This window comes from Orycteropus afer, unplaced genomic scaffold, assembly GCF_000298275.1.
Source record: "Orycteropus afer afer isolate SDZICR_OR568_19922 unplaced genomic scaffold, OryAfe1.0 scaffold00002, whole genome shotgun sequence".
Classification (NCBI taxonomy): Eukaryota; Metazoa; Chordata; class Mammalia; order Tubulidentata; family Orycteropodidae; genus Orycteropus; species Orycteropus afer.
In genome coordinates this window covers 15,305,359-15,319,132 of record NW_006921589.1, presented here as the reverse complement: position 1 = coordinate 15,319,132, position 13,774 = coordinate 15,305,359, and the positions used below count along the sequence as shown (strand labels likewise).

General features: G+C 40.0%; 1 protein-coding gene across 1 annotated transcript in view; it reads right to left on the bottom strand.

Annotated features, from left to right (window-relative positions):
* The window catches only part of FN1 (fibronectin 1), an 80,197-nt gene extending 66,659 nt beyond the window's left edge, over window positions 1-13,538 (bottom strand). Inside the window, exons 1-9 of the mRNA XM_007959848.2 lie at window positions 13,391-13,538; window positions 12,306-12,434; window positions 11,241-11,378; window positions 9,083-9,214; window positions 7,884-8,021; window positions 5,068-5,226; window positions 2,246-2,437; window positions 955-1,134; window positions 179-355 (exon numbers count right to left, since the gene is read on the bottom strand). Coding sequence (XP_007958039.1) covers window positions 179-355; window positions 955-1,134; window positions 2,246-2,437; window positions 5,068-5,226; window positions 7,884-8,021; window positions 9,083-9,214; window positions 11,241-11,378; window positions 12,306-12,434; window positions 13,391-13,538 — 1,393 coding nt within the window. The remainder of the gene's footprint in view (window positions 1-178; window positions 356-954; window positions 1,135-2,245; window positions 2,438-5,067; window positions 5,227-7,883; window positions 8,022-9,082; window positions 9,215-11,240; window positions 11,379-12,305; window positions 12,435-13,390) is intronic.
* Between the last annotated feature and the right edge of the window lie 236 nt (window positions 13,539-13,774).

Below are 13,774 nucleotides of genomic sequence, written 5' to 3'. Positions count from 1 at the left end.
ATACTGCCTCGGAAACCCAAGGAGGGGTCGCTATGAGTCGGGGCCGACTCGACAGCACATAACAACAACAACAACAACATATATATATAATTTTCTATTGTCTTAAAATTAAGCCCTAATGAGAGAAATAGCATAAACTGGACACCATTCTTATTTGTCTGTGAGGACTTCATCTTACCAGCCATGGGGCAGAATCCAAACTTCTGGTCAGCATCATAGTTCTGTGTGGTTCCACACCATTTCATGTTATCTCTCCTGCCCTCAGAAGTACAGTCGGTATAGTTATGATTGTTGTACAGGAAAGGGAAATGGCACAAGGCCCCATTGGAATTTCCTCCTCGAGTCTGAACCAAGACTGTCCATAACAATACAAAAATAGAAGGAGTAAGATTACAACTGCGTTTTCCAGAGGACAGAAGGAAATTACTATAGAAGGTCCCAAGAACACCAAGTTTCTGCAGCTAGTTCACAGAGAGTCACTCTCAGAATAAAAGATGTGCGATAATACAGTTCCAAGCCTTCTTAGTACATTCACCTTCATCTCCAGAATAGATTTAATCCACCTTTTACTCATCTTCCCAGTCAAATAAATAATAAATGAGAGCTCTGAATAAAATATAATTTCAACTGGAAGATAAGCAAAAACACTTAGGCATCTACCCTGTGACTTCTCCAGCCCTGTGGGATTTCCCACTGATTTGAAGTATGTTTCATCTCCCCATAATTCCAGTGTGTCAAAATAAATGAACAAGAGCCTTTTCCGTTGGTGTCATTTCCCAAAGGTACTGGGAAACTTGGAAGGATCCCTAGTAGCTAAATTGGCACAGCATTTCGAGTCCATACTTCTGAACAAAAACGAGCAGCCCCCAGATGGGGGCTTGACGATTAAAAAAGGAAAAAGGGCACAAGAAACAGGTTTTTCCCATGAGTGTGTTTCCTCTTTGTGACACTCACCAGCATGGTCTGTACAGAAGGAGTATTTCTGGTCTTGCTCATAATTTGAAGTTGTGCTGCACCAGAGATGTCCATCCTGACGCCCTTCTGTGGTGCAGGAATAGAAGGTCCTGCCGTTATAGGTGAATGGCAAGACACAGGGATCTCCATTCGAATTGCCTCCGTAAGTCTGGGTTATCGCTGCAAGCATAACCAAAGAGTTTCAGTAACTAGCACTGTCTTTATCTCCCACCAACAGCTATTATAGCTCAAATGGACTAAGCCTGTGCCCCTGCAGGAAAAAGCTATGAGTACAGACGATAATCTGGCTAATTTCAGTCAAACTGTGTTTCTCAGGAAGTCATGTTTTTTGGATAGAACACCATTTGAGCTCTGTTGACATCTTTTTTTAACCTCCTCTGTTAATACGCTTCAGTTTCTCCTTTTGCAAAACTGTATTAATAGAGGTAAATTCAGCTCAAAGGATGCTGGAGAGATATGTATGACCACGTCTGTGCCATGATTAATACATGAGGATACTATAGGGGAAAACTCAAGTATACTAATTATTAATGCTATGTTGTTGTTGTTGTTGTTTGCCGTCGAGTCGGCCCCGACTCATAGCGACCCCTCCTTGGGTTGCCGAGGCAGTATCACTACGGAAGTAGGATTGCCCAATAGTATTAATGCTATAGCTACTTTTGTAGCTGAGAAGAGATGCATTAGCTTATTCAAAGTTTATATGACAAAAGCTCTTAAAATTTGATATGGAGAGAACACAATATAGATGATTAGCTATTCATAAAGCAACCCTCATGCAACGACATTTTAGAAAAACGAAGACAACGTCTGGCAGTTTAAACTCCAGTATGGAAAAGAAAAGGAAACCTGGTGGCACAGTGGTTAAAGTACTCGGCTACTAACCAAAAGGTTGGCAGTTAGAACCCACCAGCTGCTCGGCAGAAGAAAGATGTGGCAGTCTGCTTCCATAAAGGTAACAGCCTTGGAAACTCTATGGTACAATTCTACTCTAACCTACAGGGTTGCTATGAGTCGGAATTGACTTGACAGCAATGGGTTTGGTGTTTTGATTTTGGATGGAATTGAAAATGCATAGATTAAAAAGACTGGGAAAAACAAAAATCAAATGCCAATCCTGCTTTGTTTTCTCAGGGTGATGAGAGTATGAGCAGTATCAGCTTTTCTTACTTGTTTCATTGTTTCATACTTCTGGTAAATGAATATATTACCTTTTGAAAATTAATTAACAAAAACGTTGTCAATACTATTCTTCTAAAATTATAATGCACACCTGTCTCCTGGCAGCTGACTCCATTGCCCAGGCAAGTACAAAGCATCTGCTTATTCCCTTGGGTCTTCAGCCACTGCATCCCCAAGGAGTAAACCACACCACTGTCTGTGACACAGTGACCATAGGCAGCAGGTTGCGGGTGAGGCTGGGGCTGGTAGATGGCTGTCCGGACATCTGTGAAGGAGCCAGATCCTAAGGGCATGAGAAAGGAAAAGTCACAGAGCTGTACAGGAGAAGACAATCAACTTTCTTCCAGAGCCAGAAGCTCAGAGCCACACCGAACTGGAAAGAAGTAACCCTGCCCATTTTGTATTAGCTTTTGTATTCAGTTTAAGAAATAATTCACAGAAGCCTCCCAAATGGTCTCCATCTTACAGCTCATCTGGGGCTACCGGGATCACATTTCCAAAACATAGGCATTACTTCTCTGCCGCTCAATAGAACAGAGACCTTCCATAACTCCTTACTCCAGGAAGTTCATGGTCTGTGCCTCCACCATCCTTCACACGTCTCTTCCTTCCAGCCTCACTTCTAGCCACTATGCCTCAGCCTCACTGAACTATCCATCATCCTGGCATGTGTCCGGTGCCATGTTTCTCTGCTGGCCTCGTGTTTTCTCTTTCATCTGGAGTGGTTTGCCTCATCCTTCTCTTCTTCGTGGCTTCCATAAGCTCATTATATCTGGGCAGTGGTTTTCCTGATACTGTTTTTTAGAAGTCCCTTACACTTTCCAGCAGCCCTCCTGCTATCTTTGTAACTCTGAGGGTGCTCTGGGCAGCCATATTGGCTTCTCTAGACAGTCTCTCTTTCTGTGTTTTGCTCCTCTTCAGAATTTTTTTATGATTCTGTTGTATTTTTTCTAAAGGCCCTAATCTTCTTAAGACATCTTTCCTTTAAAAGCTAGACAACAGAATGTGCTGATCTTTCATTGAAAGTTTTGAAAGTCTGTTCTCCTGAAGTTCTGGACCCACAGACAAGCAGGGTCAGTACTGATTCTAGAATGTCTGGTTGATTGAATTCAGCATCTAAGTGCTACAAAACAATACTACATAAAGATTCTTCACAGACAAGAGACACCAAGGTGAAACATTGGGTAACACAGCACCCATACACCACCCAAACCTGAAGAGTCATAATGAAAAGGAGTACAGAGGTCCTGTATAAGCAAGTTCCATTTGGTTTAAGCCAGTGTTCTCCAAACTTTTTTGATGACTAAAGCCTTTGCCAATAAAATATTAATAACATCAATAAAATTAGTTAACTCTTACTTACTGTTTATACCCACTTAACTCCCAACTACACTTTAGTTTACACAAGTCTAGTAGACTGATATTAGGAATTTGGGACAAGGAGTGTCAAGCAAAGATTTTATGGATAACATTCAAATAACTCAAAGATACTATCCCTTCTAATTTCATTTACCTTCAAAGCACAGAATAAGATGGAAACTCACTAACGGGTAAAATCCCAAACAAATAATGAATATTTTTCACTAAATTGTTGATTAGTAAGAGGTTAAGCACCCATACTGGCACAGCACATAGAGAAAACTTGATCTAATCTATTAGAATAAAACAAAAGTCCTCACCCTTGACTATCATATTGTTTTCTTTAGACTCTTACAAAACAAACTACAATGCAAAGATTCTTTTTCTTGCACCACAGAAGATTAAAACATCTTTTTAAAAATAATACTTGGATTTTCTGTCATTCATCCTCATTTCTAAGTCTCTATTGAATTTCTCAAATATTAAATGCCAATACATGAAGAAGATGATTGTGCATCATTTTATGGAATGCAAAAAAAAGTTTGCCAGAGCATGGAAACTACACAGAAATGGTTATTTCCACTCCAAAAAAAGCTTAATGTCAGGACAAGGAAATATATTCCATGCTGAACAGAGCAAATATATTTTATTCCTCTTTCTTAGCAAAAGAAGCAAATAGCTATGTAATTAATTGTAACTTTCATTTCCATTAAAATACATTTTGGAAATATATATGTAATATATATCTTTAGCCCTGGCGGTGCAATGGTAAAGTGCTCAGCTGCTAACAGATAGGCTGGCATTTCAAACACACCCAGAGGTTCTGTGGGATCAAGACCTGGAGATCTGCTCCCGTAAAGATTACAGCCAAGACAACCCTATGGGATGTTCTCTGTCACATGGGGTCGCTATGAGTAGGGATCCACTCAATGGCACCTACTATATGAGTATATATATATATATATATATATATATATATGTCAATATCTATACACACACACATACGGGAGCTCTGGTGGTGTAGTGCCTAAGGCACTTGACTGCTAAGCAGAAGGCTGGTGGTCCAAACCCACCAGCCACTCCTCAGAAGGAAGGTTGGGCAATCTACTTCCCTAGTGATACTGCCTCGGAAATGCAAGGAGGGTGATACTGCCTTGGAAATGCAAGGAGGGGTCACTATGAGTCAGATCCAACTCGACGGCAGCAAGTTTGGTTTTGGAGTTTATATATATATATATATATATATATATATATATATATGAGAAATTGTATAGGTCTTCTTAACATTCATGTAAACCTCATTTTTAATCTCTTGAGGCTAAAGCTATTTTATCTCCCAAATTCATTTCCACTCTTCATTTTAAAATTATTATCCAAAAAGATTTGACATGAAAAAAGTTTTAACTACTTCATTCTCTAAATGAAGTCAGCTTATTAGCTGAAACACTGAAAACCATCCTCAAACGGCACATCCGATGAACAACGGATTCACAGAAACCGTTTCCAGAATGCTTCCCCGTCTCCCCTTTCTGCAGAGGCCCTCCCGTGCCTCACCGGTGGACGTGGTCTGCACAGACGCGTGCCTTTCACACTTCCACTCCCCTCTGCCATTGCCTGTGCAGATGCACTGCAGCAGGTTTCCCCGGTTATCCTTCTTGCTCCAGGTATCTCCAATCCTATAGGATGTCCTGGTGTCCTGATCGTTGCATCTGTCTGTGTCAGAAAGGAAGCATTTAAATACACAAGTCAAGCAGAGTTTGGCAAGCATTCAATTCAACCAACACAGTACTTCACTGCTTGGTAAGTAAACTTTTTACATTTCTAGGGTAATCTCATATTCAGCAGCGCTGCTGAAGGTGTCAAACTTCTGAAAAGACGGGATTACATTTGTTCACGTGGAAAGGGAAAGGGAGGTGTATGATTTAGTCTAGTTTCACTCACTACTCTGGTTATGATTTAGACTAGTTGCACTATTGTCACTCCCAAAAGCCTTATCTACTTTCTTTCTTTTTTTTTTTTTTTTAAAGTTTTCACACTGTTTCTTTGTCCAAATCCACTCTCTGTCATTCTGATTATTTTGGTTTCTGGTCAGGCTCTCCCCAGGCTTTCTCACAGTAATTATGGGTATGGCCTGCCTTAAAATAGGGACCTGTGTTTACAAAACTGAAACAATGAGGCAAATCAGTCTGAAAAGGCCTCTCCAAGTGGCCCCCACAAAGCTATAAAAAGATAGCAGTACCTCTTTCTTCATTTGTTATGTGAAAAATTCAGGAGAGTGGAAACTTCTTTGACTATGCTTATCTCCTCACTAATCGCTTCTTTTGAATTATTCATTATTATCCTTTCAATGGAAAAGTGTATTATTAATGTAAAATGCTAATCTGTAACTTGATTGTCATTAGTCTATGTCTTCAACTACCTGGCACACAGATTCTCTAAATTATAACACATCTTTGCCTATATGCTACAATGGGGGTATAAAGGAGCTGCTTTGCTTGTAAAGCAGAGAATCACTACAACTGGTTTAGAGAAACTGCAACTAGTTTCTCTAATCACTGGTTTAGAGAAAAATTGACAGTGGATGTAGATTCATTCACACAACACACACACACACACATCTCATCTACAGCAAAAGCTGAACAAAGATAACGAGGATGCTGGTGCTGGTTATGGCCCTCCCTCAGATCTCCAGCTAACAATATTGCCTTCTTCCCCTGAACCTCCACAACACTATTTTCAATATTTCTCTTGAAGCCCTTAAAATTGTTTTTTGTAGATCATAAGTACATATAAATCTTTCTTTCATTTGCCTGACCTACTAAGTGCCCTTGGAAGGCTGGGTTAATTTCCAATTCATCATTGTATGGCTGTATATCACCTTATACAAGGTGAATGTTTATAAACTTTTGTGGACTAAAGGACTTTTCTTTGAGAAATGTTTCTCAGTTTGCTGTTAGAGTTTTAAATAATAGATGAGAGTTTTGAGTTGGACATCTAATTTGTCTTAAACTACATATTACCATAAAGGCCTTAAAAGTCTGATGATTCATAACATTTTAAACGTAAAAGATCTAATGAACTAGCAAGTTTCTAGGAAAGATTGGTCAGAATTTTTATTATTTTCCATGAGAAACTCAGAAAGCATTACATTAATATTTTTGTAGCAAAGAATTCAAATATGGGTAATGAATATTTTAAGAATTCTGGTGGCTCAGTGAATAAGGCATTTATTTGTCTGCTAACTAGAAGGTGAGTAGTTCAAACCCACCATCCACTTCAGGGGAAGGAGATGGGGCAATCTACTCCTATAACGACTTATAACTTTGGAAACCCAATGGGGGTCTCAGTGAATTGGAATTTACTCGATAGCAGTGAGTTTTTTGGGACTATTTCTAGCTACATAAATAAAATAGCTTTAAAATACTTAAGATTTTATTTTAAATACTAATACTTGTTGGCTTTTTGTTCAAGAACTATATAGTTGCTATTAGTCTGAAAATTCAAAGCAGGAGCTTTGAAATCTTAAGGTAAGACTTCTTGACAATCTCTGTTTCAGCAGCAAAGATGCCCAAGGCTAGGCTCTTTATAGTAGCCAGCAAGCCTGTTTAGAAAACCTGAGTTAAAAACACTGTCCTCAAATCTAATGCAGACAAGTCATTTTAACCTGTGAGGTAAATACATTTTATTTTCTTTAGTTTTGCTTACGATTATGTCTTATTTTAACTTCAAACGTGTAAGAAAAACTAATGTTTTAGAGTCTGGCTCAATTCCATGTCCGTAGCACCCACATGGCAAAAGATGCATTTCCAAACTATTTTAAGGATTTCTTTGCTCTTAATACTTAAAAAACAATGTACTTCTAACTTAAATTGAACATTTACAACTAATCTTCAAGTTTATGACACACTGACATTTGAATAAATATTAACGCTCTTTTTTAGTAACTAATAGGCTAAATGGAGCTCTTGGTGGTGCAATGGTTAAAGCATTTGGCTGCTAACCAAAAGATCAGTGGATCAAACCCAACAGCCCCTCTGCAGGAAAAAGATGAGGTAGTTTGCATCTGTAAAGATTTACAGTCTTGGAAACCCTATGGGGCAGTTGCTCTATTCTATCCCATAGGGTCACTATGAGTCAGAATCAACTGGATGGCAGTGGTGGTAGAATAAGCTAAAACCTTCTAGATGCCTTTTTTTTTTTTCCTAACTGTAGTCTTCTCTGAAAAGCAGAACAAGTTGGACATGGAAGTTTTCTTGACATCCAAATTACCAAAGCATGCTGGATGTGTTTCTAAGTGACATTGTGTTCCACTTCTTTCTAGGAATCAAGCAATATTTAGCATAACCTCAATGAAAAGATCTAAAACATACTTCTAGAGGTACAAGTGATGCGTCCACTGCCTTCTCCCAGACAAGTGCAATCCACCATCATCCAGCCTTGATAGGGCTTTTCCCAGGTTTCCCCAACAACATAGGAAGTCCCAGCAGCATGATCAAAACATTTCTCAGCTATGGGAAAATTGGAAGGAAAACAGAAAGATGTTATTTTGAATTGTGCCATTGCTCTGTAATTTAAAGTGCAGTGTGTAAGCAAATATCCAGGCACATTTTTTTAAAAGTGGTACTCTGTTCAAAAAGAAAGGCACGCCCTGTAACTAAGCACAAAGTAAGTAACCAAAGTGAGAGAGAGCCCAAGCTGAGTTGGCAGGCCAAAGTTCTGTTCTCCTAATAAGTACATGGACTGCATAGTTTCAGCTAGAACCAACTTCCTACCAGCACTTTCAGTGAAAAGAATCTGCACATGTATTCATCCAGTCTGTGGGAAGACTGAATATGCAAGATTCTAAACTTAATTATGAATGACCATTGCCTAACATGACAGAAAGGAATTTAAAATTTGGTTTCTGCATGAACCCAGCCAAAACAAAACGGAAACCTCTGCATTGGAGGATAATAAGTAAACAGGGTAAACTTTATAGCTAGAAACTCTTGGACTTGTACCTATAGAGTTCCACTGAGGCTTGAGACTTAAGAAACACACCATTTTGTTTCAATATACTGCGTTCCAATAAGGAAATGTCATAAACATTGTTTTTTTTTCTCCCAAACAATTTATATTTTGATCAAAAATGAATCTGAGATCAGATATTGGACAAAATGACTTCTTCCTCAATCTCTCAACCCTATCTTATTGTTTTGAAATGAAATACATGTTAACAGGAATCTCTGGGTAGCACAAATGGTTAAGTGCTTGATAACTACCCAAAAGGTTGGCAATTTGAATCAGCCCAGAGGTACCTTGGAAGAAAGGCCTGTGACCTACTTCCAAAAGGTCACTGGAAACTCTATGGAGCAGTTCTACTCTCACTCACATGTGGTCACCATGAGTCAGAATCAACCCAATAGCAATGAGTTCGGTTTTGTAACATTTCATTATTTTAAATGAAATTACTATTTGATTACTTCTTATTAGAATTTAGATCTCTTTTCCACATAGATGTGATTTTGGCTCAACCCAACATAACAACTACATGTCTCCACACCATATCCACCTCCAAGAAGTCACACACCTATGGGCTTGCAAGTCCACTCTCCTTTCCCATTCCCAAGGCACACACACTCTAACATGTAACCGCCAGTCTCATGTGGTCTTCTCCAGGTGTCACCAATCTTGTAGGACTGGCCCCCTTCATGACATCGGTCTGTTCAAGATAAAAAGCCAATGTTAAGAGAAGTGGGGTGGAGGACATTTTAAAAACAAGAAACAAACAAACAAAAAATATATCATGTTCCATCTTGGTTGGATACTTAGGTTGGCAAAAGGAGAGACACAGAGGACAGTTTTTCCCATCAGAGACAAGGGGAGAAGTTAACCGGCCTGGTCATTTTAGGTCATTTCAGGTCATTTCAATTAAATGTCTTGCTTAAGCATAATAGGAAACCACAGAGAAACTGAATGGCAAAGAAGAAGCTATAAATGCTAGGTCTCCTGAGAGATCACAGGAAATTGGGTCCTAAAGCAGAAAAGAAAGGCCGCAGAGCATGGCCTTCCAGCCTGCACACCAGGCTGAGCCTGGGACTAGTTCAGTGAAGAGGCCACACTGGCATGGCACCCCTGCCGTCAGGGGTATGGTGAGCTGTATTTTACCCTAGGCAAGAAATGTTACTTTTTGGGGAAAGCAAATAGACATCTACGTGTCAAGCATGGAAATCCTGGTGTTTTTCTAGGCCATTAAACACAAAGGCATATCCAAAGACTGAACTGTCCTCTAGATTGTAAACACTTGATAATTGCCAATAAACTTGGATAATCCCTGACATTAAACATGGGGAAAGCAAATCGGTACTATTCACAAATGATTTACTATTCTTTTGGACAAAGCTTTTAAAGTGACTCTTATTTAAAAAGGATGAATTTGGAAAAAAAAAAAAAAAAGAGCTATGTTAATAGAATCTATTGGTAATCCTATGATTCATACTGGAAAGACTGTCTTAATACAACTAGAGTTGATGAGAGTCAGCCCAATCCCCACAGTACCCTGGGAACACTACTGGGCAAATCATTCCATATTATTCCTGGGAATAGAGAGCTCTGCTTTCAGGGTATAACCTATGAGTCATAAAGAACTGGGCAGTTTCTGTGAGATACAAGAGGTCTCTGTATTGCAAACGAGAAGAGTAGACTATATAGTGGCTGGTTCACTCTTTATGACCCTCTTCCCAATCACTGTAGATAATCACACCATCAGTCTGGTTTGAAGGTGCCCAGGTAATTTTAAAAGGGCATCTCCTCTAAGCATTTCTTACTGGAATGGAACTCAAGAGATCCACTTGGATAACACTATGTACACACACATACACACACACACACTTACACTCATAACCTACACAGATTAAACACTGATTCCACTTGTGCTCAGACCCATCTTCCAGGACCACAGGAACCAGTTGGATAGTCACATAGAATATCTGTTCACCAGAGGTAAATCCCAAAATTAAGGGTATCTAGTCATGGATAAAGGAGCTCTGGTGGCATAGAGCCTAAGGCATTTGACTGTTAACCAGAAGGCTGGTGGTTCAAATCTACCAGCCTTCCTCTGAAAGATCAGGCAATCTACTTCTGTAGATACTGTCTCAGAAACCCAAGGAGGGGTCGCTATGAGTTGAAACCAACTGGACGGCAGTGAGTTTTAGTCATGGATAGGGGGAGCTCTGGTGGTGTAGTGCCTAAGGCATTTAACCACAAGGCTGGCAGTTCAAAGCCACAAAAGGAAGATTGGGCAATCTACTTCCATAAAGATTTATGACCTTGGAAGTCCAATGGGGGTCGCTATAAGTCGGAATCGACTTGATGGCAGTAAGTTTGGTTTGTTTTGGAGTCATGGATAATAAAAAAGTGACATTGATGGTAATGGAGCAATTCATATTTATGACACTTTGTGTCACTTTGAGGAGGTTTAATGGCACAATAGTTAAGTACTCAGCTGCTAACAGAGAAGTTGGAGATTCAACTCATGAGCCACTCTACGGGAGAAAGATGTGGCATTGAACTTCTACAAAGATTATAGCCTTAAAAACCTCAGGGAGCAGTTCTATTCTGTATTGTAGGGTTACTGTGAGTAGGAACTGACTCAAAGGCAATGTCTTTGGTTTGGTTTGGCTTTGGTTAGTGTCACTTTGCAAAATGCCTATGAAGTTAGGAAGAAAGACACAAGAGGGCTTTCTTACTTGCGATGGTGCAGCTTATTCTCCCACGCCCAGCCCCAATGCAGGTACAGTCCCAGATCATGGAGTCTTTAGGGCGCTCATAAGTGTCACCCACTCGATAAGTATTCCCGGTGTATTTGTCAAAGCAGGTCTCTTCAGCTGAGGGGAGAAGGAAAGCCCACGTGAGACTCACATATGTAAAAGCTTTTCTATTCCACTAATCTCATAAAGGAAAATGTACTTTTCCATTTTAGGAATTTTCCCATTTAAAGTTAAAAAAATAGAAGCAAGAGACCTAGATTTTATCCTAGGTTCTAGCAAGGCTTCAGCTTTCAACCTCTGACAAATTCTCAACTCATCTGTAAATTAATTCTATTGTAAAGAAAACTAGAAAGCTTTGCCTTAGGAAAAAAGCGATATATATAAAGTACTTTACTATGAACAACTTGATTAAGAAAGGGTTGCAGATTCCAATCTCTGACTCAGGAAGTCAAACCAAGGTCCACACAAAAAGCAAACAGTCTTAAGATCCCCACCTCCCACCAGGCACAAACACTAGTTAATCTAACTTCTTTTCTTTTAGCCTTATCAGAGCTTCTCTGTAGGAGTTGCTATAATTTACAAGAAACTTATCAATGGGCCTAAAGGATGACAAACTTTGAGGGGGTCAGTGGTTTTGTGTTGAACTGCAGTTGACAAATCTCTTCGAAATGTAGTGCCCAAAGCATTTCTCTGGCCCAAAATCTTCACATTTAAGATTTAACATTACTTTCTAATAAATTAAAATTTTATAAGCATTTTGTTTGAGGGAGGGCACACAAAATCTTTCATTTTCTTATGACAAACTTTGGGAGAGTAAAACAAAAAGAAGACTCAAGAATTAGTTTGAGACAGTTTGTTTTGCTTGTTTTAAAGGTAAAAGTGGTACTTGGAAAGCAAAGATACTTATTAAATGCTTATGAAGTCACAGTTAATGTTTTTAGAAAAATGGTATAAATATTTTTTTACTTATGACTGCTAAGTTTTAACTAACACCACTTCTCCAACTATTAAAAAATACTAACGACCTCGTTTCCCACCACTCACGTTCAGGTTTGCTCTCGCAGTTAAAACCTCGGCTCCCTCCATAACAGGTACAAACCAAGGCGTTGCCCAGGTAGGTTCGTTCCCATTGTTGGTTTATCTGATAGTGCTTCCCATTGTCATAACAACCAGCTATAAAGAACAGAAGAAAAAAAAATTGTTAAGTTTCCATCCATTTTTTCCTCCAACTTACGGAATTTTCTTACACAACTAAATTGATGAGCTTGAGTAACAAACTTAAAATAATAAATGAATCATGAGAACACCAGGGGTGTTAAAAGCAATGCTATATTAAAATACAGAAACTAGCTACTAAAATCATTAACCATAATTTATACACATGAACATTTAGGAATTGCCTTTTTTTTTCCGTCCACTCAGCTAAATGTTATACAATGATGTCATTTCCATCTGGCCAGAGGTCTACATCAAAGGAGTGGGAACATTTGGAAAGGCAGATAATTGGATTTACATTTTAAAACATGCAAGGAACTTCAATGCTCTTTTGGAGTAAAAAGTCAAGAAGGACCAGGCAAGGGGAGGGTGTGTCTTTGAAAAACTGGAGATAAATTCCTATTCCTGTTCCTGGTGAAATATCCAGAGAGGCCCCAACGCCAGCCATCTGAACCAGTTACATCTCTTTCAAGTTAGTTAGGAGCAATATAGCTATTTTGCTATCCCATTTTGAAAATACTTAACCAATTATTTAGTAACACGGAAAATAGGCAAGGCACAGTGAGGGCCACACTAAAGCCCAAATGGAAAATTTAAAGGCAAGCATCATTTTTCTCTTTAAAGGCAAAATTTTATTAATTCACAGGATCATCTGAACGTGAACTGATAAGAACACTCCAGGACATTAGTGAGCCTCGGTCCCATGTGAGCTATCTTATCCCAAGCCTGCAAATCTTCCTGCTCTCACTCATTCACTAACGACGAACCTTTTGTGTCCCAAGGTGGTTTTTTGTCATTAAAGCGCGCGCACGCACGTACAACCGGGCGCGCGCGCCAAACTTCAGCCACAACTTTTGGTTGACTTTACTTTCCCATCCCTTCGAAGCCTGTTTCTGCCCACGGCCGGTACTCACGCTTGCTCTGGCTGACAGGCACGGGGGACTGAGGCTGAATGATTTGCTGAGCCTGCCTCCTGCTCTTCGAGGCTCCGGTGGAGGGCACCGCTGTCCCCAGGCACAGGACGACCAGTAGCAGCAGCCCGGGCCCCGGACCCCAGAGCATCTTGACTAGGGGTGGGGAGAGACGCCCTCAGGATGGAAGTTCCCAGCAAGTTTGGTTCCCTTTGCAAACTGCAGGAAAAGTCCCTTCCAGAGCCTTCCGGGAGTTGACGCCTCCGAGAAGGTTGGAGGCAGATGATGGGAAGGGGACCAGGTCTAGAGGGACGGAGGGACAGGAGAGTGCGGGACAAGTTGTGGCTGCCGGTCCCCTCTTCCCCACTCGCGCCTGGGGCTCCCTCT